This window comes from Xiphophorus hellerii, chromosome 15, assembly GCF_003331165.1.
Source record: "Xiphophorus hellerii strain 12219 chromosome 15, Xiphophorus_hellerii-4.1, whole genome shotgun sequence".
Taxonomy (NCBI): domain Eukaryota; kingdom Metazoa; phylum Chordata; class Actinopteri; order Cyprinodontiformes; family Poeciliidae; genus Xiphophorus; species Xiphophorus hellerii.
This window is the reverse complement of record NC_045686.1, coordinates 14,780,212-14,807,628: the sequence shown is the minus strand read 5'-3', so window position 1 is coordinate 14,807,628 and position 27,417 is coordinate 14,780,212. Positions and strand designations below refer to the sequence as shown.

The 27,417-nt window shown below is 38.3% G+C and overlaps 1 protein-coding gene across 2 annotated transcripts; it reads left to right on the top strand.

Moving 5' to 3' along the window:
• Positions 1-4,167: 4,167 nt before the first annotated feature.
• Positions 4,168-26,908, top strand: stum (stum, mechanosensory transduction mediator homolog). 2 transcript variants are annotated; one of them, XR_004342149.1, is made up of 5 exons: positions 4,168-5,130; positions 18,552-18,734; positions 20,274-20,379; positions 21,196-21,204; positions 23,803-26,908. XR_004342149.1 is itself a non-coding variant. In XM_032585018.1 (4 exons), the coding sequence occupies exons 1-4, from the start codon at positions 4,920-4,922 to the stop codon at positions 23,835-23,837; spliced, it is 438 nt and encodes a 145-aa protein (XP_032440909.1). In that variant the 5' UTR covers positions 4,174-4,919; the 3' UTR covers positions 23,838-26,908. The 2 variants fall into 2 exon arrangements, 1 of the variants encoding a protein (XP_032440909.1); XM_032585018.1 differs by lacking the exon at positions 20,274-20,379 and having other exon boundaries at positions 4,174-5,130.
• Positions 26,909-27,417: the final 509 nt, after the last annotated feature.

The window sequence follows — 27,417 nt, the reverse complement described above, 5'->3', positions numbered from 1 at the left end:
TTCATTTAAAAATGTAAAACTTACCCATTTCAAAAATCATTTTGTTTGATTTATTCAATAAATTGAAGATAAATAAAAACAATATAAGCAACAACAACAACAAAAAATCTCTTTTAAGCCCTAGACGTCAGCACAGCGGACATCAACTGATCGTGGACCCAGAGTTTAATTTTTATGCTACACTGATTCCTCCATGCAAGCTATGGAGAGAAGCTTTACTGGCTCCACATGTGACCTATCAGAGGAGATGCTCTGATTAGACTTTGGAGGACCTGCTGCATGGATTTACATAGTAATTAGATTGAAAACAAGAGAGAGATGGGGTGGCTTGAGTGCCTCTTGTTTGCAGTTGTGATGATTATTTTCTAAACACAAAGAGAACGAAACAGAACAATAAATGTAATACGTATTAGGAAGGACGTTCACAAACCTTATATTAAAGTCAAAGCTAACATAACTCATGTTTCAATGGATTTATTTCGTTCAGAAAGCTCCATTGTGAAGATTTTGTAGAGGTGTCTTATTAAATTTACATAAAACTGAGCAGCTGCATGACCTACCTGTGGCAGAAGAAAATTAGGACAAGCAGAAGCCGACTGCCTGAGGTTTTTATTTTATTTTCACAGCCGCTGTTGTTGGTCGGAAAATGTCAGCAGAGTAAGAACAAATCTGTGTAAAATGGTCTCCAGTCATGTTGCTTACTGAGAAAAGATTTTAAAAGCACAATGAATTAATTAAATTCCCATTCCAGTAACTGGAATGGGAATTTCCATTTGCTTTTCAATTCAGTTTAGCCATTAAGAAATCCAGCATTTTGTAAGCTAATACAGACAAACCCACAGGCAAAATAGTTTTTCAAATTGTATTTCCTTTCATTTGTGTCATTTAATGACAGAATTTACTTCAACTGATGGTGTTAATGCTCGTTAGAAATGAAGAGAGAGACTGACTTTTCAAGCGAAGGACAAAATACTGAAATGAGTTAATGGGAATAAATGTTTTTTGCTTTTTCTGCCATGTGTTTATATCCCACTGTGGTGTGAACTCTAGAAATTGCAGTTTAAATAAAAAAATATATCAATAAAACAATGTGGTTCCTATTGATCAACTGATCACCTGACTTTAGTCAAATGACTTAGTAATTCAGCAACTTGAACTGAGAAAACTGCACATATTTCATACGTGCCTTTCCTGAAGGTTTGTGCTGCTTCATCCTCTGAGTAAAAGAATGAATGTTCATTATAGCAGAAGCAGAAAGAAAACCAATTTCCTGTATTACTCTCGAAGAGGGAATTCATGTGGTGTTGTGGGCAAGTAGAAGACATGAAGGAGGCAAGAAAACAGCAAGTCAAACCATAAGATACAGTCAAAAATGATAAAAGAGAGAGTTTGTGATGGCTACAGTTTCTGAGGCACACACATGTAAAAATACCCAGAATGTGATGTCATCGTTTCCTGACAGATGGGATCAACATAAATTAGGTCTCCTGTGAACCAAACATCGCTGGGGGAGCGGGGGGAGACGCTGTCTGTGAGTTCTCAGCAGTAAAAGGAGGAAGTCAAAATGGACAGCAGAAACAGACACACACACATATATATGCATGGACTCTCAATTAACTGCTTGTTATGATGCTTGCAGGGTAATTACACCGTAAATCACTGTGGTCACGTCTTGGTTTCTCAAATATTATGAGCAGAACTTTAATGTAACTTTAATGCAGATTATTGTATGACTTTCTCCAACCCATTCCCATAATAATACGCACAGGAAGCCTATAGCTCGGCAATCGCACAGAGTTTGAGTCCAGATAGTTTAGAGCCCTGTGCTTATTTGCATAATAACAGCGAAACCTCTTTGTGTTCCATATTTTATAGCGGTTAAGCAAAATTCAGAGTGGGATTCAAAGGGAAATTATAGGAGAGAGAGAGAGAGAAGGGATAACCAAAAACTCAAGATCGATATCTTCTGTATAATTACCTACAGCTTCGTCGTTGCTTGGAAACCAAACAGAGAAGAGAGAGGGGGAAGGAGATGAAGATGATGAGAAGGACAGAGACACTATTACAAAGCCTGAAACTAATTCCTGGGTTGAGATGATTTCCACTCTCTCTGCTACTTGTGTTTAAATAGAGCTTTGGCTGACAGATGAGGAGGTGAAAAAGTGGGGGAGTCAAAATGAAAGTCGAACATGGAGTTAAAAGGAGATACAGGGTGAAGAAACGGAGACGTGTCTTATATGTGGGAGAGTGGATGCATGAATAATTACTGAGATATTGACATTGGACGTCTCTTCGTCTTTCACTTTGTCACATTTTTGCGTCATACTTTGTTCTGACTGTCCTGTCATCTCTCATCTTCTTTCTCTACTCTTTCATACTTTATCTCATAGTTTTAATCCTCCTGTCTGTTGCTTCTATTTTGCATCACTCATATGGGTCGTATGGGCGACAGCCCACGGCGGCATTACAAAGGGAGAGCACAAACCCGGCACAAAATATAACATATATCTGGGGTGCCTTGAAAAAGTTTTCTATTGCTTTAATGTACATCCAGTCAATAATTAGTTAGTACCCCCTACCCAACCAAACATCATTTAGATCAAAAATGTTGAGCTGATATAAATATTAGTCTGCTATGCCCAAAAAGTGAAGCAGGACTTCAAATTTTTTAGCCTCACAGCTAAAAAAATGAAGAAATGCTTCACCAGAAAAAAATAATAATTTTGATTGACCTCAGAAAAGTTCAGAACTAAATCTGACCCATAATGTGTGCAATTCCCTACAGAGAACTCTAGAAATGTCCACAAAAGTCTTATGGGCAGTGTGGTGTATTTGTCAGTGGCAGCTGATGCGGTTATACTTCAGGAATAAAAGCTCTGTAAGCCGGACTTCAGTTGAGTATATTGATTTGTATTCAATCAAACTGCAACCCAAATCTCGGCCCAATCATATGAAATTCCCTGTAGAAATCTGGACTCCATCCCTTTCAAAGAGCTCTGAACAACACATCTACCATTCTACAATGTGTGGATCTTACAAAATTATTATCTCATGCACACTTTCCACACCAGATCCCCTTCAGCTCCCTATACCAACTATCTCCTCATGTGCTTAAATCCATACATCCATTGTTTGATCAGACTCAGTGTCTCCTCCTCAATGTTTCCTCTGTGTGGTCAGACACTGTAGCAGTCTTTTTTAAGGCAGCGGGCAACGATCACTATATCAATCTGTAGGAGCTGATATATTCCTGCTGGAGAAGAACTGAATGCTGAAATCAGATCAGATGGTGCTTCGGTGAAGTATTTAGTTTAGAGGTGTGTGAACCTCCACACTAACACAAACAGTTTCTTGCGTCTTTAACTGATTAGTTAGGTTTTCACTTGAATTATACATAATCAATGTCTTGCTGAAAGTGGAAAGTGTTGTCAAGAAGAAATTAGTCATCATGGCCTCAAATATTTAAGTTTCAAAAAGCTAGGATATGTAATGGAGTGTGTACCCCTAATTAGACCAGTTGTTTAAAAAAATAAAGAACATAATGATTAGGTTTAATAATGATAAGTATAACAATTTCGAACCACTGTATGAACTGTGAGCTGTTCAATAGTTCAGCTGGTACCACTGTTGTCTTACATCACAAAAATCCTGGGTTCAAATCCCAGCATGGGGTCTTTTTTTATGTTTGCATGTTTTCCTTGTGCTTGCATGTGTTCTTTCCAGGTACTCCGGATTCCTCCCTCTGTCCAGGAACATGTTAGGTTAACCCAAACTGTCCTTAGGTATGAGTGTGTGCATGTATGAGACTGACCTCTCCAGGGTGTGTCTGCTTCTTGCCCAAAGGTTGCATTATATGCTTTTATGATCATTGATTTTTATGATCCTATGGATCAACCTGAGAGCATTTGCATCCTATCCTTCCATTATCTTTCACTTATTTTTGGAAACTCTCTTGTCTCTATGAACAAATAAACAAACAACACGTAAATATTTTAACATTAAGATAAATAAAACATAAAACAATAGGCACATTAGCTTCATCGACCGGATACGCCTAACTGCTTGATGCATGTGACCTCATTGATGTGAAACACTGGATGGGTGTACTGTTTCTTTAAATGGAGGAAAGACAAGGGAGGAGCAGAGTGAGAGGAGAGAGAGTGAGAAGGAGATGTAGTAAAATAAGCAGAGCTGTATTCATGGTTTCCTCTCCGTAAGAGAAGTGCATTTAGATAAGACAAAAGGATTTTACAGAAAGAAAGAAGCAAAGGAAGAAAAAAGAAGGAAAGAAAAGAGAGGGAGAGAGAAAGAGGCTATACACATTTAGCAGGATTTTTCTAAAAGCATTCCAACAATCTGAGGAGGAGTTGTCTCAGATCAGCATCTTGCAAGATGTTTTACAAGGACTCAGCTCACTGACCTCTGATGAAGAGATGGCTTAACACGGAATATTTTTGCTGCTTTAGAGCACAATTCTTTCTTCCTTTAAGACAGTTTTTTTCCTGACTGAAATAACTTTAAAGTCACTTTTCAAAGAGATTTCAGCACCTCCTTTGCAGGATATGTGAATTTCAAAGATATTTCTTTCATCCTGAAAACCTTTAAGGCAAAGTGCTGAATGTTTTTAAAGTTCACTGGATGTAAACAAACCTCAGAAAAGCATTAACCCTTTACTTTAAATTATAAATGCTTTTGGGCAACTAATTTATCCTTTAATTTATTAAGCTTTGAAAAGACAGTGTTCACGTTAGCTGTTGAATTTGAAGTTGATCCTGTGGAAATTGAACTTCTGGTCAATGAACAGTTTTTAGGCTTCAGCTGAATTTTGCCACAGATTTGCCAAGCTGCTGTTGTACAGTTTGCACAGATATTTACAATTTTAGCACCTGGGTGGAAGAGAGAAAAAGAAGGAAAGACAGATGACTCAGAAAGAAGGAGGAACAGAGCAGGGGCGCCTTAAAACTGAGGACAGTCTAGGGACCAAAACCATGGCTGGGGCCCCCATGGCTGGTGGAGGAGTGGTGGTGGAGGTTCGGGAGAAGAAGGGAACTCTCCGGGCTGCAATACCCACAATGCCTTTCCCCGTGGCTGTCATTTGTCTTTTCCTAAACACCTTCATACCTGGGCTTGGTGAGTTCAAAATCGCTCCTCCTCTCTTACCGCTATCTGAAATTAACGCTACAAGAGTTAGCACCAAAGTTGAAGTTGATCATTGTTTCTCACTGAAATGACTAAATGAAGGTATCATGCATGTGATGTCGTTGTTTATGTGTACAGCCACACCTATAAACGCTGTGGTTTACCTTAAACCCTGGGGTTAAGAGCATAAACTTTATGTTCATGCCCATAAACTATCTGGTTACACCTGTAGACCACATCGTTATAGCCACTGAATCAACTGTGGCTCAGTGGGTAGTTGTCTTGCAATTGGAAGGTTGTAGGTTCAATTCCAGCTTCTTCCTGTCACATGTTGATGTAAGCCTGGGGTTAGACTACAGTTGCATTCACACCAGGCCTGTTTAGTCCACTTTAGTTGACATCTAGTTTGTTTGCTTAAAAAGCCAGGTTTGTTTGGGGAGGTATACATCAATGTGCCACTGGTCCAAAAGCAAGAAGCGAACTATAGTGCAGAGTTTTCTGGGTAAATGCAACCAAAACAAACATGTGAGTCTAGTGTTAGCAGGAGAAATGGCTCATTTACCCAAAACCAAAGAGAAATCCTACAAGTGCTCAAATCCAATGCATCTCCATTTTTGTGTACATTTTGCAAGAAGGAAGATGCGTTTGTGTCTTGTTCAGAGGTTTCCATGTCAATTCTTTCATTAGTTCTTGGTGCAGCGCCACCACAGGCGAGGCGGTGAACAGGTTTTTCAAAGAGTTTGGATTGTTTGACTGAATGCAGTGTGAAAGAAAACAGCATCAGCGGAAAATGCAACTAACGTAGCAGTTCTGGTCCCCAATCGAACCGAGTCTACTGAGCCATCCGGAGTGAAAACACCCTATGTGTCACATCAACCTTAATTCCACATAAAGTGGGCATTCATTCTTCAACAGAACAATGTCTGTTGTAACAAGAAAAAAAAAGTACTCAGTTGAAGCGTTTAGGTAAAAGTCTAATTAGGTTTAGACTGAAATTATAATGGCACTCATAAAACTTTTATTTTTTAATACATTAGTCTACACCACAAGTTGAATACTTGAATGCTAATGGAAATGTATGACCTCCATTATTAAACACATCTGAAAAAAAATAATTTTTGAGTGGTTGAGACCTGGCTAATTATCTGAATAATCCAAAATGTACTCTTTTTGCAGCTAGAATACTTCAAATTTTCATATTTGCAAAACCAGGACCCTAGACATATTGGACGATGCTTTCACAAAGTTCTCCTTTTTCTCCTGACTTACAAGTTCAAAAACCTGCCAGAGTGTGTCTCTCTCTGTGAAACACCCGTAAGAAAAGGCAAATAAAGGCAGTGAGAAGCTCTTTTTCACACCTCTTGAAAAGGGTAAGGTGTTTGAAAACACAACCTGACTTTGCCAGGTGCTAATGCACTGCAACTAGAAAATGTCACAATCTGGGTGAAGCAGAAATGTCACTCGTGTCATCATTATGGCAGCAATATTCTCACAATGGATGGATAAATCAAGTCAAGTGTGGGCAACATTAGTGTAGGCAGACTCGTCATTTGTTATCAAGACAACAAACCGTGGCACTGTTTGGAGGAATGAACTCTTTATCAGGCTCTTAACCCAGATTAGTCACTAACTCATGCAATGCTGTAAGCTTTACTCTGTGACTGCCGACTGGCAGGCTAGCAGACAGTTGTTTCCATTTTTACAACTTAACAAACCAAACATTTTATGGAATATTTAAATCAAATTATTTTCTCTTTGTGATGACATAAACAACATAAAGAGAATATATGTTTATTTATCACTATTTCATTTCCACCATTTTCAGGCCAATGGAAATGAGTAATAATAGAAAACATGACATGTGAAAGTCCCCCATTTAGAAAAACATTATTTCAGGTCAGGTAGGTGTCTTTTTATGCCTTTCATGCTGTTTATAGCATGTTGCATAGATTCAACAGAAACCATGTATGAAACTTAGATATTTGCAACAGGCTTTAAGGACGATATAACAATAAATAATAAAAATCAATTATTGTTATAATCAATTATTGTCTGTTGTGTGTAGCTGAGGAAACATTAAGACTCCATAATGCAGTCAGTCTGATTCACTTGCAGTATAAACCCTTAGTACGCTCTGAAGTCCGTCTGGTCCTTCATCCATCACTGCTGGGCGTCTAGGTTTTTGTGTCACGGTATGCAGCAACATCTGGCCCCTTATGACACACAAACAGATATATGCACGGTCTCAGCAGGCGGCATCATCCACACAAAATGTGTGTCGATCCACATTTTTGCTTAGAGCAAAGCTCGGTGAGCTAGAATAATTCGTTTATAAGAAATTTGTAATAAAAAAACTCCCCTGAAATTAGCAGTTATTCAAAGTAAAAAAAAAAGAAAGAGAATGGAGAAAAATATGGAGAATTTTCATGTGTTTTACTTCAAATTGTTCTGTTTTCACTGAATATTATTCAGCTCTAATAAACAATTTTTGTTCTTTTATAATTCTCAATCTGCCCTGAAAGTCACTTTTTGACATAAATATTGACTGACTCTGTCCTAGATGCCTTCTGAAAGCATCAAGGTGACGCTTCACCTCAGTGTGTCTAAGCTTCTTGCTCACACAGTGTGAGTGCGTGCAGGGATTTTTTTTTTTTTTTTTGCCTCAATGCTTTGACATTTCATTGAATAGCTGCGGCTAGTTGCCATGACAACGATGACTAAAATGGCGTGCACGCGCGCGTGTGTGTGTGCGTGTGTACATGGCCGTTTGGCTCTAATTGACTTTGACTGAAAACAGCGTATCGTTCTCTATTCAATTTGCGGCCGAAATAATAATAATAAAATGGAACAGTGTGATTGAATTTGGACGATAACCGGAGTCGGGCGCTACCCCCTGGAGGAATTCGTGCACAGGTGCAACAAATTAGGATAAATTTGTGGGGCAACATCCGGAACGCCGGTATTGTTTTGTGGAAAACACAAGCTGCAATTTTAAGGTCAGTCAAACGTAAACATAAAAAAAGAGAATCAAATTTATCTAAAGGTTACTAATTAAATGTAAATTAATTATGAGGGATGTGAAGCCGTATGAAGTTGTGAATCAGCTTGATGCACGGGGGTGAAGAACAGTTGAACCAGAAACACAGGATATAAAGACACACCTTGTTCCCTCACTGTTTTACATTTAATTAAACAAAACACTCTGGTAATAGATAAGTGAGGATTTCTGAAATTATTTCCATTTACTAAATGCAAGATACATGATGGAAACAGAAGCAGTGTGTTTCAGGTGTTTTAAAAAAATGTTTGCCCCCTTTGAAAACACATGTTGTAAGTCGACCTATGAGAAGCTCACAAAGCCATGACGTCATCATCTAGGCTTCACTAAGTTGTTTAAAGGAATAATAATCTTGGTTCATTTTAATTTCTGACTCCCTATTTAGATACTCAGAAAAAAAAATGAAATAATTTGGTTATTCTATGTGACCTAAAATCAAAACGGTCGAATCAGATTTATTGTCTTTAAATGAGTAAAATGTGTTATTGGTCTTTTTATACAGGCTCGTAAATCTGCTTCACCTGCATGCAAGGTGCATGCAGGTGAAGCATGCAAAGTAGTAGTTCCTAATACTTTGCAAAGTATTAGGAACTACTTTGCAAAGTAGTTCCTAATATTGCTTCCAGTATTTTTTCCTTTTGAAAATAATCTCATTTATCTATTAGGTTCACTATAAATGTTTTAGTCAAGATTTCTACCATCTTGAACTTCTGGTCTGTGTTGAGTTTCCTACCCTGTAACGTCTCTTACCAGCTTCTCCTTCTTATCCAGACTTGCATGCAGCAGAAAAGGCACAGCAGATTAGAAACGCTACTTTCACATATCATGAAAATATTTGGAATTTTTTTATGGTCATTTTGTGTTTTGTTGTGAGGTTTCCCAGTTTGCTCAACTCTTTATTCTTTTTCTCTGTGCCTTGTTATCCTTGACTCTTTATAAGCGGCCTGCCCTGTCCTCTTTAGAAATAAAACTGAACACTCTATTCCAAGGATTATCCCATTCTTCCTGTAGAGCGGTTCTGCCCATACTTGGTGCGGGAACAAAACTCGTCCTGTTTCCATGAACTGCCAGGTTGTTGTTTTTTTTTAACCAACATAAGAAGGAGGCAGATGCAATTATCAAAACATACTTTCAATACACATGATCCAGTTAATTATCACGTCCTTAGTACTGTCTATCCTCGATAAATAAACAATAATCAACATTCTTTGCAAACTGATTCAATAGGACTGCACTCAAAAACTGGTCTCCACTTCATACCTTGCACATGTACAGAGCTAAATAACTTCTACTTTACTGTCATTCCTGCATTTATATTTTATATTCATATTTATATTCATATTTTATACTGTATTTTATTTTATTCTGGAGTAACCTCATAACATTGGAACCTCAAAACATTGTCCTGAGCCGTATGCAACGAAATTTCGTTCTGTATACACCCTGTGCATGCAAAATGACAATAAAGTCAGTCTAAGTCTAAGTCTATCCCTTTCAGCTAATGACAGTTTGAAAAAAAAAATAGAAAATTAGATAAACAGATTATTTCCTGAAAGTTTTTGGGAAATGGAACCAAATATCAAATTTCTGAGAAATCCAAACAGCAACAGTCCCAGTGTTTCCCTCTCGTTGATATGATAGATATTGCACAACAGGATTCTTGGTGACTGATTTAATTCTCATTCAGCTGCCTCTCTTCTGCTCCGAAAAGAGGAAGCAGCAGAGGGCAGAAATTAACACGGTTATTAGCACAGTTTTTAACACATTAATAACCGACAACAAACCCGAGCAGAGACTCTCACTCTGGTCAGAATTAACAAGTGTTTCTGAGTTGATAATTACACTTTGGTTCTCTGTTAATTGAATCTTGAGGCATTAACAGACCAGAACTCGTGTGTGTTTGTCTAAAGAGTGCTTGCTTTCTTCGTAGAGAATCTGAAAGCGTTTATTTTCGGTCTAGCAGGAGCTATGCTAGGCGTTGCAACGCAGGGGATATGCTGTTCAACAGGAACCCATCTGTGCGTATCAGTCACTTCACGTTGGCTTCTGGAGGAGGAAACGACGACTTGCTCTCGCTTGTTGTCGTCTAAGCCATAATTTCCAGGAAGCAATTGAGACATTTTGAAGAGAAAGTTGATGAAAAGTAAATTAATTACTGGTTTTTGACAACTGAAGTGGGCTCAGCTAATGTCAAACACGAGTGGTGTGGTTAAAAGCTCAGATTCGGACGGTTGGGTTGGTATGTTTAATCTCCAATAACATTAAATCATCCCTGTGTGTTTGAGTGTATGGGGGTGAAGGGTGTACGGTAGTGTTGATGTCACTCAGTAGCTCCAGAACCCCAGCATATTGTCTGCAATTCAGTTTTTCTTGTAATTAGAACCATGTGTTTGTACACAAGAGCCAGCCTTCTTAGACCAATCATGCCGTCACACTTGATGGACAGATTTAAGAATTTTACTGAGTATGTTGGCTTCCTAAAACACACTCCCTTGAACCAGATCAGAAATGAACAAAACTGCAGCTCCTCGGGGTTATTTTAAACCGTCTGCTCTTGCATTTCTTTGTCACCTCAGGAGTGGCCATCAAATGACAAATGTTCAGCTATTTTTACCATGTGCTGATTAGCTCCTTGCACTCTCAATATTGGCAGCACACGCTGAAATCAAGAAACATGTTGAATTAGTTTATTTCAAGCAGGCATGTTCTGAGTTTTAGAGAGGCAGTTAATCACAGCGGCTAATAGCTCTTATTGTCTTAATTTTTCAAGCTGTGACTTTAGAATCAAGGACAAGTGTGAGATGTAACATCCTGACAACCGAAACGGAAAAGAAAGACAGCTTTTATTTTCTTGTGTATTTTTCTAGATTGTCACCTATTGTGTTTTGTTTGTATGAAAAGGAGAAAAATTCGTTCCCACAACAAAATAACCTGCTGCAACATTAGCGCCCAATTAGTGAAAAACATGCAACTTGCACAGCAGGAGTTCTTTGTTCAGCAGCAGGCGAAGGGCAGCTTTTTGTTCCATCAGACTTTTAATGACGTGAAGCTCCGGCAGCTGCATGTGTACCTCACCAGATCCACAGAGTGTGCTTTCAATCGGCAAACATAACGAATGGTGAATATTACACAAATTGGTAGAATTGGAGCTGTAAGCTGAATAAAGCTCTGCTGAGATTTATCTGGACAGAAACTACCCAGTGCTCTTTCTAATGCTATAGTGATATCAGAGAGGTAAATTGGACTCATGTGGGACGCAGCACTCACATGTTTTTGCATCCATGCCTGCAGGGGTGTGTGCGTGTGTGTGTGTGTGTGACTGATGTCATGTGATTACCGCATTGAGGTACTGACTCATGTTGACATTTCACCATGACAGAGTTTGCTCTCACATTGTAGGAAGTTGGTGCCGTTCAATGACTGAAATGACCCTTCTTTGTCAATCGTGCACACAAGCAGAGAGCTGACATATTTCCCAAAAACTGAGTTTGCTTTTGCAGCAACATGTTGTGTTGCTGAGTAGCTGTATAAGACCTCTTAACAGATTTGGTGAGCTTGTACTCCATACATAAAACAAATAAAAAACACTTAACTGTTTTACCTGCATAATTAGAAGTTACCTGAAACAATTCCCCCTTTGGAAATAAGTTTAGATTCCTTATGTCTTTGTCGTCTTCCTCTCCCTTTAAGTCTTCTTTTCTTTTTGTCCTTGACACGCTCACACTCTGTCATTAGCCTCCCACACTGGCAGTGGGTACCTTGTAGAGCTCTCTGTGTAATTATAGTAATAAGTCTGGCTAATATCTAGGCGCACACATTCAAACTCTCACAATTTTCCTACATGGTACATACAAAAGGAGCTAAGAGCACAGGCGGGACGGCTCAAGGAGATCCCTCTGGAGAAAAAATATGGAAGATTTTTTTTGGGAGTCTATCAATGTCTAGTTCAAGGATTTGTTAAGTTTAAAAGAGATCCCACAAGATAAGCTGTTTTCACAACACAGTCTAATTCAGGCATTGCACAGCATTGCGGAACAACTCAAGCATGCTGTGTTTCTCTGCGTTTCATACAAGCAGCACCAGTTTCACACAACCTGTCTTTGTCTTTTGCCTAGGAAATACAGCATTTTTTATTTTATTTTATTTTTTTGCAACACAACAGCTATAGGGACAGAGAGAGAAAGAGCAAACCAAGCGAAGCCAGTAACTAACTGTTGTCACCAAGCAGCAGCTTGGATGTGTCACAGACAGCGAAGGGTTTGTTCTGAGTTGAGGAGGCGGTGGTGAAGCTCCGGGAGACGAAAGAAAAGTCGTCGCCTGTTGAAGCAAATTAGTGCTGCTTTCTCAAGTTTGGTGTAGATTATCAAATGTCATCCATCACGTTCGCCTCACTGGTTATGAAAGAGGTTTTTTTTTCCTAAAATGAAAAGCCATTCTTAAAACGTTTTATCTACTGTACTTCCCTAGCCAGACGAAGACTGACTTTAATGAGGAAGTAGTAGGAACAGATAATAAAGAAATCATAACTAAATAACATAAAAGTTTAGCTGTCTTTCGGTCAAAACAAAATGAGTTCAAATGCGTGGTTTGTGAATATAAACCAGAAGTTTCTGTCTGGAGCAGAACTTTATTTAACTGAATTAATGCACAAATATTTTGTTGGCAAATTGATTCATTGTGAGCATTTATTATGTAAATTAACTGTCTGGTTGAAGTGAGGATGAATCCTTTTATATGAGCAAAACAGAAAATGTTAAGAAAACTACAGTAGAAAAGGTTGCAGTATTCATTAAGGAGACAATTTGCAAAACGTTTTACTTCCACCAAATGTACGTATATCTCCTTAACTTTTAGGATCCTTAAAGATTTAGATTTTATTTTGGTGTTTTGATCATGTTCCAGTTGTGTATTTATGCTCAGCAGGTCACACCTCATTTCTCTGTGTTCGTTATTGCCAGTGAGGTGTTGCCATATTGGTTTATATTCTGTATATTATGTTTGAATTTACTTCTGCCACATTTGCATTAGTCCTTTCCCCTTGGTTTGTGGATCCTTTTTTTTTGTTGTTGTTATGATGAGTTTCTACAAGATATATTGCTTTGTAAATTTCCCCATAAGTTGTCCCTGCAATCAAGCTGAAAAGGTACATATGTTAATCCGAGAAAATGAAACGAATGAGTCGATAGGCTTAAAAGAGCAGCATGAGTATGAAACTTATTTTATGTAGTTATTCTGTTTTAGTGTTACTGTATAGTTGCTAATAATATGACGCAAACTTTAGAGTCTCTAGTGTTTCAAGTTCTGACCTCCACCTCTAATGTGCTGATTTATCACCTTGGCAGCAAATTCAATCATTAATATCATTATTTTTTGTTGTCATGCCAACACACTCAAATGTGCAGCATTCCTGTTTTGTTCCCCTGCTCTTGCTATGTTTTCTTAGGCCTCAACATGAAGCTATTTCTGGCTTTAAAAAATCCAGTGGCCATGAGCCTGTCTCAAAGTAATCGGCTGAGAAAATTCTTCTTGTTTATTGACTTTTTTTGTATTTATAAAGGCAAGAAAGTAATAGCTAAAAAAAAAAAAAAAAAAAATTCTATAGGCAATATGTCCGATTTTAGATTTCAAGAAAACAGAAAAGTCTTTTCCTCATAACTTCCTTTGCTTAGTGGACATAATAGATGATAAACACGTTAACACCAGCTGCTCTGTGAAGGCGACACGTGTTATCAGTAGCTCACAGAGTGAGCAGAAGCTGGAAACCAGACAGGAAAAGTGAAAGTAGCCCGACCGTATAAATCCTGTTCTGGATGCCAAAGCTCAGATGGAAGTGATGCGTAACCATGCAGCTCGCTGTCAGTCACGTCTGAAAGTGGGCGGCTCCGCCAGGCAGCCAGAGCATCTGTTGGTGGGCGAGGCCTCGACGACCTGAAGATCCGATCTGAGCGGTTTCTGTTCCTGCTGCTCTTTTATGTGAGAGGCTTTGAAGTGAGTTTGAGGTGAAGGATTGAGCACTTCAAATGCAAGAGGTCAAGGGGTGTTTTTCCACATCTTTTAGTCATTTAAGGGTGAAAGCGTGCCGTCCAAGATATGATTTCCCTGCACTTGTTTAAAAGACTGATGCATCTGCCCTATTTATTTTTCTAGCTTCAAATGAAACACAGAAATAATCTGTGATCAAACTAACTGGAACATGATCAATCTTTGGCATTTCCTTATTTCCAACGAGCAAGATTCAGCTGGAAGCCGGGCCGTTCTCGCTCCTCCTTCCTTCCACCTGTTCGGCTTTTTCCTCCTGGTATTTGAATTCCTCCGAAGTGACAAGAACTGAAGCTTGCAGAGAGGAAAGGACCAAAGTTGCGATGCACATGACGCCCACTGGCACTTCTAGTGTGGCTGTCGGCGTTCGCAGAAATCACTTCAGATTTTGCAAAAGCAGGGAAACAGAAAAGCCCGAAGAGACGACGGCCAGACACCAGCTGACTGTCTGAATGGAAATGTTGATTTGACTTCAAGAAAAGAGTCGCATGGACTGTTTGGTATTTTTTAAATGGTGGTGCAACTTTCTTTTAAAGCTATTTTTCAAATATAAGATCAATAATTTGCTTCTCTTTATATGAAAAAAAAAACGGTCAAAAATTTTATGATTCTTCCTACAAACATGAAGTTATTTTCTTTCCTTTCCTTTTAGTTTGTTACCATTAAAAAAAGAGTTTTCCGTGCTTAAAGAAAACAGCATTGATTAGCAATCTAAACTGCTGAGATTACATTTGTTTTTTCTTTTTCTTCTTTTCTTTTACAGGAAAAAGAAAAATATATCTAACTAAAGTACACCTGCATAATTCCTGTTGAGCTGCTAACCTCCAACAAGCAATAAGATGCTGCCTTGTTCCTTAACGTTTTTGATCAACGAACTCACAAAGTGCATCAGATTTGCATTTTTAGTAAACGTCTTCTGATGCATTCCTGAACTCAAATCAGGAACTTGGAAAACCACAGAACAGTAATTCTTTAGGAGAAAAGCACTTATTATGTATGACTAAATGTGATTATATGAATAAATAAATGGAAATTGTTGATTCACAATTATAATACCCTGATGTATCAGGATACACAGAGTGGAAAGCATAACAAGACACATCTTCTCATAGGGATGTGCTACATGTACAGTGTGTTTTTCTTTAAGAAATCTTTGTTTTCATTTATTACTTATATATTTTTAGTTAAAGCTGATTATCTGAACTTAACAATGTGAATCTGTTAAGAATTAGTACAATTCTGACAAGAGAAATTGTGGTTAATGTCATAAGCTCTTGAGCATAACAGCAAGTTTGGACTCAGTATGGGTAGTGGTTTACTCAGATACAAAAGGACAGCTTTAAATTCAGATCTATTAAGGTGTTCTACATGAAAACTTATCCACACAACGGTTTTTATCCTCAAAATTTTAAATAATCTCTTGAACAGGCAACATTTTTCTGGGGAAAAAAAATGTTTTCAGCCTTGCAAGAAGACGACAAATTGAGATGAAAGGCTTGTTTGTCCTGCTGTAACGCTGCCGCTGATGGGTTCGGAGTTTGATCACATCTGATCGTCGTTTTCAAAAGATGTAACAGTATTTCTCTTCTTTATGGTTTTGAGGCTCCTATTTATGACCCCAAAAAAACAAACAAAAAAAAAAACACGCAGACACACAAGCACACTTATACATTTGTGTGTTCACATAACACCATGTCTGTGTGTACAAAACTGAAACCTGACTTGGCTAATCCAATATCCAATGTATCAGGGCATGTAATATTAATAAGACAGGGCTGTTTAATATGTAGTGTTTCTGTGTAATGATATTCCTGTGTTGTCAGCTAATTAGAAAGAGTGGAGTCTCACTGTATGTTCACACCTGCCATACAAGATAGTTTTCAACACAACAAAAGCTAAAAAGCTACAGAAAGACAGATGAGAGACAGAGGACTAAATTAAATGTGGATTTATCGCAGCTGACGCCGTGTTGTTGTCACAATTTAACAATAATATCACAAGGTCTTCTGAGATTGTCTCTTCCTACTTTAAATGCAGATGAATACGTAGCAACATCACAGCATCGTAGGCCGTCACTCAAGTAGGAAACAGTAACCACATCTACTGACGTTTCGGTAAAATCATCCATGAATTAGTTTTTATTAACATAAGCCACCCTGTTCAAAGCAGTAAAAGTCAAGACAGCACACTGACAGGCTGTCGGCTGATTGGTGCGTCACTTCTAAGAAGCAATGATACATCGAACCCCTTAGATTTCTACTTTTGTGTGTTTATTTTGTCACACCGTTTTAAATCATCCAGGCAAACATGACCCAAGTAAATGTAAAATGCCGCTTTAGATTAGGATTTTCTTTACAAAGGGAAAAAAATATTTAAGCCAACCTGCTCCAATGGAAAAAGTACCAAGAAAACAACTCGGATACATAAAGTACACACAAGTATAGATTATGTTTATTAGAAAACCCAGTGTTCAGTAGTTTAATACAGTTTACACTAAAACACAAACATACTCTAAGACATAGCCAACTTAGTCTAAACCCCATTCATGACTATAAATGGATGAATAAACACAAGAAGGCGAAATCCAATGCAGTTCATCGCTGGTGAGATAATCCAAAAGAAAAACATGGAGACTATACAAGAATCATCCATTAACTTCAGATCAAAGAGCAATAGTCATGCCTTTATGCTCAGAAAATGCTATTGATGAGCATCTGTTGTCATGGAAACACAGTGATACAATAATGGGGTTTGTGCGCGCAGACAATGTGACACACATTCACACAGAACGTTTATGGTAACAATAAGTGTGCAGAGGTGTTCTGGGTGAGGAGTGATGGTGCATTCAGGAAAATGACAATTGTCCAGAGAGATGACGCCTTATTTCAGCTCATGCAGTCAGTGGTGGGTTAATATGGCAGTGGGCTTCCAGGGAATGGAGACATGATGCCACAGTGGCTGCAAGCTGAGTGGATGTATTACAGAGGCTGTAAAATCCCAGTTAAAACTGGGTGCATATCTACCAGTGGTTTATAATCAATGCAGTTTATGTGGCGACTTGGTCTACAATCACTCTATATGTTTATGATAAATACAGTGTTAACTGGGGTCTGTGCAGTGTTTTGTTTAAATATTCAGACATCGTAAACTTTTTTTTAAAAAATTTGATCTAGTTTCAGCCCCAGACTTCAATGTATTTTACACAATATACCATCAAAAGGCACATGAGGCTGAACAATATCTAGATTTTCCAATTTTTTACAAATAGAAAATATTATAAAGGAGTGGAAGTTTGCTGTGTCCAAATGTTATTTTTGAAGTCTTACCAAAATGAGTTAAGTTTAGACTTTAACTAGGCCGTTCTAAGACGACTGTGCTTTAATTTAAACCATGTTCAGTCCTCATAGAAGGTGAAGCTCTGCAGGGTTTTTACAGCCTTCAGCAGGTTCTCCTCAAGGATTGTCCGGTATTTATTCAGTCCATCCTCCCATCAACTCTGATCGGCTTCTCTGTACCTGCTGAAGAAGTTCATTCGCACAGCATGATGCTGCCATTCCACATGCATTCGATTCCAGAAGAAGGAAAACCACGAAAATCATTTTAATCTGAATTGGCCTATCGCATAAAGACCCAATGAAGCACGTTGAACTTTGTGTTTATAACCAGGCCAAGTCTGAGGGGTATAAATACTTTTACAAGGCTTCTTACTCTAAGCAGAAGAAGTGCAGCAGCCTCAAACAGAGTACTATACGTGTTTGCATTAACTTGTGTGTGTGGTGATCTTGTCTGATAGCTCGGAGTCAGAAGAGTCGGGGGACTGTGAGATATCCTTGAAATTTTATGAGCTTCATAAATCTGAAATTTGTGTCAAGAAGATGAATGCTAACACATTAGATCATACACCAAATGTTAAAAAAAACTAATTACATTTCCATTGCTTATTGTTTTTTTTTTTTTTTATCTTGTAGTAATTATGCTAAATGAGTCTGGAGAAGACTTCCTGCCTGTTATCCAGCAGCTCCAGGCGCTGCTGTGAGTTTGACTTCAGACTAACTGGTGAATTGTTTTCATCAGAGTGCTCTGGTCTATTTCTCAGGGAAGACAGTTGTTTGATATAACTCACCGGAGATGAACCAGAGGGGAAAACTACTTTAAAAGGCTTTAATCACGCCAGTCTACAAATATCGCAGAGCCAAATACAGGGCAGTGATAAGTGCGGCTGCTTCGGAGACTTCTCAGCGGTGATTGCCTTCATTTTTTTCTTTTTGATAAACTGCAGCTCAGGACTTTCTCTTTGCCTCTGTTTCTGTCGCAGGAACCTTCGTCTCAGCGTTCACCGTGCTGTGCGGCGCACGCAGCGAGCTGATCGCAGAGAGAGGCGTGTGCTGCGTGTTCTGGCTCAACGTGGCAGCTGCCCTCATCCAGATCCTGACAGCCGTCATAATGGTTGGATGGATCATGAGCATCTTCTGGGGAATGGACATGGTCATCCTGGCGAGTCAGTAGCTGCATTTATCTCCCCTCTGCTCGCTCTTCTACAGTTTCCCTTTGAGGGATTTTAGTGTTAACGTTTCACCTCTTCGTCATTTCACACTTCCTCTGTAATCAAATGCAGCCTGTTTGAATTTAAAGCAGAATTTAAAAGAATTTAAACAGTGTAAATTGGTGCTATGTTGTTATAGTGTGCAGTGATGTCACCCATGAGGCCTAAACGCAGTTCATATACATGCGTTTAATAAGTTAAACATGTTTCCGTTTAGGTAAAATGTTGACTTGGGACCTGATTTAGTGGTTTGTACCGTCCTATGTCGTCTTGTCCAAAATGTTTAGCATTTCTAACACTAGCTAGGTTTTAGATTGGTGCTTTGTTTTCATGTTTTTCCTGTTTCACAGTCAGTCCCCCTCCCAGCCTTTATGCCAGTCTGAAAATGATCAATCATTCATTGATATTTATTTTTACAATTCGCTTAAATTCATAACAAATGCACAAACAGGCCAATTTATTCTACTACCCTTTTTCTAACTCATTTATTTTACTAAATGCAACAAGTTCTAATATTTTCACCTGAAGCCCCTCAGGGGAGCTGATGAAGGTGACGAAGGTGATGAAGGTGACACAGAGTTTTAGAGTGAAGGGTACACGCTCCTGTCATGGTGTGCTATTTTGGGATTTACCTCCCTCTGGATCGTGCCAGCTCTTCAGATATATATGCAGGCATCGCGCCTCCATTTTCTTGACTCTGACTGCTTGACAGACGTGTCGACCACTCGCAGTGACGGACGTGGAGATGAGCTGCTGCCTTGTGCTCAGGGTCAAACTCCACGTCTTTAAAAGGAAAAAAAAATAAAATAAATCTTTAGGTGAGCAACCAAAATGAGCTGGAAACAATGTTATTTAAATAGAATAGTATCCAGACTTGAGCAGTTTCTTTGTGAATATTCTTTGTGAATATTCCTCTACAGATTCGTAGAGGAATACGTGTTTACGTCAGCGGTTGTGGTTTGGAGCAATATGGTTTCCGGGTTATTCCACTGTGACACAGTGACACATATCGTCACTCTGCAATCATCTCGCGTGTTTTAGCTTTCTAATGAGATCAAGGTTAGAAATGATGCTATTGTAGCTGGAAAGACAAACCCACTTTTTTTGAGCAAGAAGGAGTCATACTGGACAGGAGGCTGGAAAAAAATAGGAATCACAAGCAATTCAAAAATGCTAAAATGAACAGCAAACAAAAATGCTAATTAATTGATTGAAATGCTCACTTTTATGATTGATGCAATGGATACTTGTTTTGATTGCTGGGATTTATTCATAGCAACAACAACAAAAAAATCTGAATTACACCACTCCTGTTCTTTGGTAGCAATATTACCAAAATAATATAAATCCACTTAAAAACCCACATGTATTCAAGATCTCTTGTATTATTTATAAACATCAGATGCAAGAGCATGTAGAACAGAGATGGGAAGGTGGGCAAATTTCACCTCCTTCTTCCCTGTCATGAAATGTATTCTTCTTCTTCTTCTTCAGGAGTGACGCCTGAACTGGCTCCAGCACAGAGAAAGAGTCTCTATCCCCCCCAGTGAGCCGAGGCAGCCTTTGAATTAGTGCAGAACTGCCTCCTTTGTGTACATGCGTGAGTGTGCACATGTGAGGTGGTTGCTGCCTGTGTGCGATCAAAGCGCATCAGTTCACACACACACGCCTGGAAGACGGTGTGTGTGCTTGCAGTGCTGTGAACGTTGAGTGTCTGTTCGGAGCCAGCACCCCCGCTGTGGTTTTGTGCACGGATCCCGGCTGGTTTTCAGGCCTCCGGGCTCTTGTCTTCCTCGACCATCACTGCTAAAAATTTCTGTTTTCTGCTGGCTGCAGCAGCGCTGGGTGTTTCTGTTGTGTTTTCTGGTTAGCAGGGCTTTTCGAGCCGAACTCGTTCACGCATGTTGGGGTAGAGGATTAATAGTTAGATCATTATTACAGCACAAGTCTCTGCGGCTTTGGGAGTTAATGCTCCTTTTCAGCGGCACTCTTTTTCTTCCTTTTTTTTTCCTCCAGCAATTCAATCGGAAATATTGGATTTTTTTTATCAGTTTTCCTGTTCTCTTGATCAGCCTCCATATCTCTTTTCATGTTCTCTCTCTCTCCATAGGCCTATATGTAATGATTTCGGTGATCCTTTTTCGTCCTTATCTAAAAATTGTTTCTATTTGATCTCTCCACATTCTTTCTTCCCCTCTTTTTTCTGCCTCTTCACTTCTATTCCCCAGTCTCAGTCTCCCTCTTTCAGTCATTGATCCAGCAAACTAGAGTTGTGTTCCTGTAAATCCTTTCAGTAGCTCATGTAATATATCTGGATTAAGAGATGAGATGATTATATATATACAGTATATATATATAATTATGGCTAACCTTGTCTTTGTCTCTTTTTTCCTTCCTCTGCTCTCCTTTTGGAAAGTTTCTGACGGTAAGTTTCTGACGGTGCTTTTGTTGTTTTTCTTCGCTCACTGTCCAAAGTCCCACCAGTTCACAAATACTATGCAAAGTATCACAAACGCGTTGCAACAAAACTCCGCTTGCTAGCCATGAATCGGCTTTTAATGATGTTCCATAAGCTGTAAGAATTCCTCAAAGAAAAGCTCACGTTGTCAAATTGCAAGGCTTTGTTGTCATGAAGCTTTTCAGATTACGTTTTCACTTGCAGTCACTTCTCAAACAGCACAGCATTGCCCTCCTTACGCACAAAGGCTGACAAAATCTGTGACTTTGTGAATAAAAGACATACGTATGTCTTTTCATATATGCTCATCATTTGGTTCTTCACCTGTAATTTGATCTGATAGAAAAATCAGGAGTGTAAAAGTGTGAAAGAGCAGCTTGTTTCAAGTCTTATGCTCCCCTTATATTCCATGAATAAATAATAAACATACGTTAATTTGTTAGTCCTTATGGATAGGACGTTAGCCTTTAGTTTATTTTTGAGTTAGCTAACCTCTGTTGTCCAAACACCTGGAGAAAACAATGGTTTCTGTGGAACCTTTTCTTGTATCTTATCAAAAAAGGACTCTAAACTGTAGAATCCAATGAAATTTCAATTTTAGCAGTTCTGAGTGTTGTAATCTTCTTTGGACCTTATTATATAAAACTAGTCACTACATTCACAGTGGAAATGATCATGTGAGGCACAGTCGAACCCACAATTCATTTTAGTGTGAGTTTTTGCTGGTCATGCGAAAGATCTGCTTTAGATTATAATCAAATATTTTTTCCTCAAGTCTGGATGAAAATTTACCATTCATCACTTGATACCATCCACATACTGACAATATATATTTAATAGATTAAAAATGCTAATGTTGCAGCAATGTTGTATCATAGCAACACAGTGAAACACTCGGCATTCATATCGCAAAACATAATTTATCTCTTTCTCTGACAAGAAACATGCAGTTATACAAGATCTGAGATTTACAGTGGAATATTTTGCTATGTAAACAGTCTAAGCTTTTGTTTCCCTCAGTCAGATTAAACCAGATCCCTGTTTGTTTGCTGTGTGCAGCTCCAAAAACCGTGTTCAATGTCACCAAAATTTACAATTTAAGATTTCAAAAGCAGTATTGCTCTCACCAGTATGTGTGTCTTTATTGCAACATTCCAACAATTCTGGCCTCTCAGTCTGTGTGTTTGAACCTTCGAGACAACTGGTCAAATGTAACAGAAAATAATATGAATGGATTTAGTTGGATGTTTCCCACACTGACTAAAGCACTAAATAAAGCAAAGCTCCCTCAGCAAGCCCAGCTCGACTCTGCCAACAAAACAACTTCTTGGGCGCAAACTCGGTTCCAAAACTCCCTTTTATGTCACTCTTGTGGATGTGCAGAAGTTGTCGGCACGTTGCTTATTTTTGTGTTACATGCTTGTTCCCACTGCTCACCAAAAACTAAGTTGGAGTCTGCTGTCACTGCTGCTTCTGCAATATTTCACACATCCAACCACCCACCATCTTCACAACCTTTTCTCTGTTTGGCACTCCGAATAAGATACATTTTTCGTGTTGAGTCTGAATGTGTATTAGTTTTTTTGTTTGTTTTTTGTTTCATTTTTTACTGATAGTTCTGGTCAGAGGTTTGTCATGTGATTGAATTTGTTTCATTCGCAATAAAATTTGATTTAATATCCCTGGAAAGTTGCAGTACAACCACATGCTTTTTGTACCAATCGACACGTTTCTGGCATCATTCTGGTTAGATATTTTTACCAATGTTATTGGCAGAATCAGCTTAATTCATATATTTTTGGTCTATTTCTTGCCATTAAGTATGGTCCATGGCATTTCAGTTGTCACTCGAAAGGCTTAATGTTAACCAGCTTCATTGTTTCCAAAACCTGCTTTGATGTTTGTTCTCATTGTCCAGTTGGATCCCCATATTGTGTCCAATTCTCAGTCACTTGACCCAAACTGTCCATATCAGATGACAGCAAACTGTTTAGGATGTTCAAGAACAATCCAGCTCCAAACTTAACATCTTCAAGGTCAGCTGAAAGTAGAGGCTCAAATGCCCACAAGTCAAATACCTTTGTGAGAGAAGTTTCTTGATCGGCTGAGGCACAGAGTTAGTTATTTGATCACAGTGGTGTGATGAGTAAATTGAGAAATCAAGCTGAGGCTTTCAAACCTCAGAATACTTTGCCAGCTGTCAAGCATGGTGGTGCTAGCATCCAGCTCGGGGTTTTTTAAGCGGTCAGTGGTAGAGGGATTGCTCATAGTTGATGAAATTATGAAGGCAGAGGAAAACCTTCAAACCCTTCAACTTCACCTTATCTTAAAAGTTAGACACAAAGTTGATTTGGGTGACAATAAGCTTCCAGAATGAGCTCAGAAATATATTCTGATTATGATTGTATGCAAACTTTTGACCGGAACTGTAAGCAAATCTAAGAAACCTGGTTAGTGTACATGAGCTACTAATCCGCTGAGTGATAACAAGTCTCTGCTTTTTGTCTCTTGTAATGTTTGCATATCAAAATATAAAGTTTTTTTGTGTGTTTCTTGATTCCTCAGGCTGTAGAGACCAAGGTATCCCTCAAGATGTTTGAGATGTGTCTCTCTCACATTCACTGACGGATCGTATGAAGCTGGCCCAACAAAACCACGATGAAGGAAAACTTTTAACGACTTTTAACTTGATATTGAGTTGACAACAGCGTATGGCAGCGACGTGTAAAAATAATGAATGGATATGAATTGACTGAGGCTGGCTGCTGATTTGGTCGACACCAGACTGCATTTGTGTTTATATTTAAAAAGAATTTGGACATTTAAAACAAAAAAAAGATCATTGTGTTTTATCTAAGTGAGAAATGTTTTTCTTGGCTTTTGTTTTTGTCAAAAAGGAATAACTGCTAGTGCTTCAGCATTAGCTTGAAAAAATTGTGAAAATCCAGTGAAATTGTAAATCCAACAACAACAACAAAAAATTACTTCATATGATCATATGCTGTTTGTGAAATTTGACAGGAGGCCAAATCGTTGTTTCCACTGCTCAACTGGAAGCTGAGCAGCTGTGTGTTACATTATCTTTGGTTTCTCTTACGAGGTTTACTCTCCGCTTGTAGAGCTTTAGATTAGCAAAGGCTAGGGCATTAGCATCTTCTACTTGTAAATGTTGCAATATTTTTAACCTCCCCATTAAATTTCATCACTGCTTAAAAATCTCTTAGTGCTTTTATTGTTATTATGATTAAAAGAAACAAAACATTCAGTGGCAAACTAACAGCCAGTGCTGACTTTGTTAGCACAAACTAATGCTAGCACTTCACAGAAAGTGCTAGCATGAACTCAGTGCATTACCAAACAAACACATCTTTCTCAAATGTGTTTTTTTAAATTTAAAACTATACTCTTTTTTTTTTTTTAAATAAATTTATTACAAAGATGTTTGCTAAGCTGACCTTGGTAGTTCAAATATGCTTGTTTAAGTTTTCTTTCCAAAAGGATTCATCCTTCCTCATTATTTGATTTGAATTTTCACACATCCTAAATGTGTAAATCTGTGCCAATGGGATTTTACACATTATTCAAGCTTCAAATCTAATTAGCAAGTCTTAAAATAGCAGCTCATTGCGCTTGACGAGGCCACAACCCCGTCTGTCACTTTAAAGAAAAGACTAAGCCTGAGAGACGGTGGTTGGTTACAGGTCTGAACTGTCATAAATACAACACTCCCAATGTTGGAGACTGAAGGTGGAACGGTAACCACCAAAGGAATCTGAGAGGGCATTGGGTTAAAAGTGAGAAAAGTCTATAAATTATTCTCAATCATCCACCAGAAGGTTCCCTTGGAATCGTTGCTCTGAACAAGAGCTTTCTCATGGTCGCCAGATAGTGGCCTGCGTTGTTGGCTTGTTTCCAGGAACTTTATCAGAGGTCAAAGAGCATTCTGAAACCAAATAGCTTCACCAAACTTGAGCAGTAAAAACTCCAGGATCCAGAGCCAGATCAGGGTCAAAAGCTAATAACGTCTGGATCTGCCTCATATTCATACTGTCTTGTTTATTATTTTTGAGTAAGTGCACCACTGGGTCACTTTGGCTTGACTGCGATTAAAAGGAATGCAACAAATCAAAACCTCTGTGAGCTTGTTTGCTAAAAATGTTTAAAAAGTACGTAAAGTGTGCTCAGAGAAGGTCAAGCATGAGCTGACTCGAGCCAAGTGAAAGTTTGGGTTTTGAGTTTACTTAGCAAATTTATTCTAGATAATAGCCTGTTTTTCTTTTTAAATCTATACACAAGCTGAGAATAATGTGATACACCGTGGACACAGATTATCACAGTTTGCTGCTTTCCAACTCATAGGATCTGATGAAGTTGTAACTACTCCAATTAACACATAGCAACAGTGTGAATGTATTGAAATTTGCTAGTGTTTTATTCAAAATATATTTGTATACTGAACTCAGAGTTCCTTCATTTGGTCAAAGCATAGTGTAATTTTAAAACTGACTAATAATCCTGGCATTAACAGATATTGCTACATAGTATGTTAAGTAGTGGGGTATTATGCAGGACAGACAAAACGGCTATAAAACATAATAATTGTGTCAGCTGCATCAAACCTAATGTGAATATTTCAGGTTTAGTTCCTGTACATTTTATGTGTTGTCTGCATTTTTAACCAAATGCCTTTTCAATTATACTGCCGTGTTTTGTATATAAAACAAAACAAAACCATGTTTTTATGTCTTTTTATGTTGTACAGTGTTTATATGCAAGAAAATGATAATGACAATAACGATGAATGATGTCTGTAAAGGTGATATTATTCTATGCCTTACAACTGATCCATGTTCTCTTAAGTGAGTGTTACTGACGTGTCTTCATTTTATTTAGATTTAGAAGCAGTTTAAGCATCCAGATCAAACATAACACTGTAAGTATATATTTAGTAACTTCTGGTATGTGTCATGGGAGTCCTTGTATTGTTGTTTAATAATGACGTTGTGCTAGAGTTTTTGGCCATGTAGTGCTGTGTAAAAGTATTTGGCTCCCTCTATCTTTGCTTTTCGGTTACGTTTAAATATTTTAGATGAGCTAATTTTTTGGGTTTTTTTATCAGACAAAGCTAACCTGAGTAATTACAAAATCTTGTTTTTAAATTATTATTTTGTGTTTCAATGGAAGAAAGCTATACAAAACAAGCTGTTGGATTGGACAGCTTTTGTCACTTGGCTCCATAGAATATTTTCTTTAAGAGTGGACTTTTTTTTTTTTTTGCCGTCAAATGAATGCATATAATGATGTGTGCTTGCAAATACAAATGGAGATTTCAGAACTTTAAGTCAGAGTTTCAGCTTATTTCTGTGGCACTAGGATAAACATAAGCAGCTTGAGGAATCATGCAATAAATAGTCACCCTAATATTGAACTTTCGTCATTTGCAGCTCAGTGTGTGTGGACATTAATTACTGAATTATGCATGTTTTTTTTCTATTGAAATCACAAATGTATTCGTTTTTCCTGCTCGTAAATTCAACCGCGGTGGGGACGAGAGCGTTTCTGTTTTTCCTGCAGCAACCATGTGGTCAGCCTTAGCTTCATTTGTATGTTCAGTTTTTTTATGATTGCAAATAAAGTGTGAATTTATCTCTGACTCATGAATAAACCTACACGTCTGAACATGCTTGCTCTACAAATGCTTACCGAAACATTTAAACACCAAATGTGTTGCACTAAAGCAGTTTCTCAAACAAATTGCCAACCAATTTTTGGTCAAATTTCCTACAGCAAGTCAAACTTATTCTCATGGGCGCAGTTCCACAATTACTCCAAACTACAGAAAGATTATTTCTGTTTCCATGGCAAAAAACAAAACGTAAGAATAGCCTGACTAACCATCTCTACCGCGATCGTGGTTACGAGGGTATAAAAATAGTGCCAAACCACACTGAAGCAAACTGTTGAGGCCTTATTTCTGAGCTGTTTGTCTGAAATGATTGCACTGAGACTCGCTGACTGTCCTGTCTCACCAAATAAGGATTTGTTACTGCCTGCTCTTTGCTACCAGACAGCTCAGAGTGCAACATCCTCCCAACGCTCCCGCTGAGCTCTTAGTCTTGTAAACACAGCCGGATTCAGAAATGCCTTCCAGCTACTTGACTCTGGAAGCATCTCAAAACC

Coding starts and splice junctions, on each gene's coding strand:
- stum (XM_032585018.1), top strand. CDS start 4,920: ATGACTCAGAAAGAAGGAGGAACAGAGCAGGGGCGCCTTAAAACTGAG. Junction 5,131..18,551: donor CACCTTCATACCTGGGCTTG/GTGAGTTCAAAA, acceptor TTTCTGTCGCAG/GAACCTTCGTCTCAGCGTTC.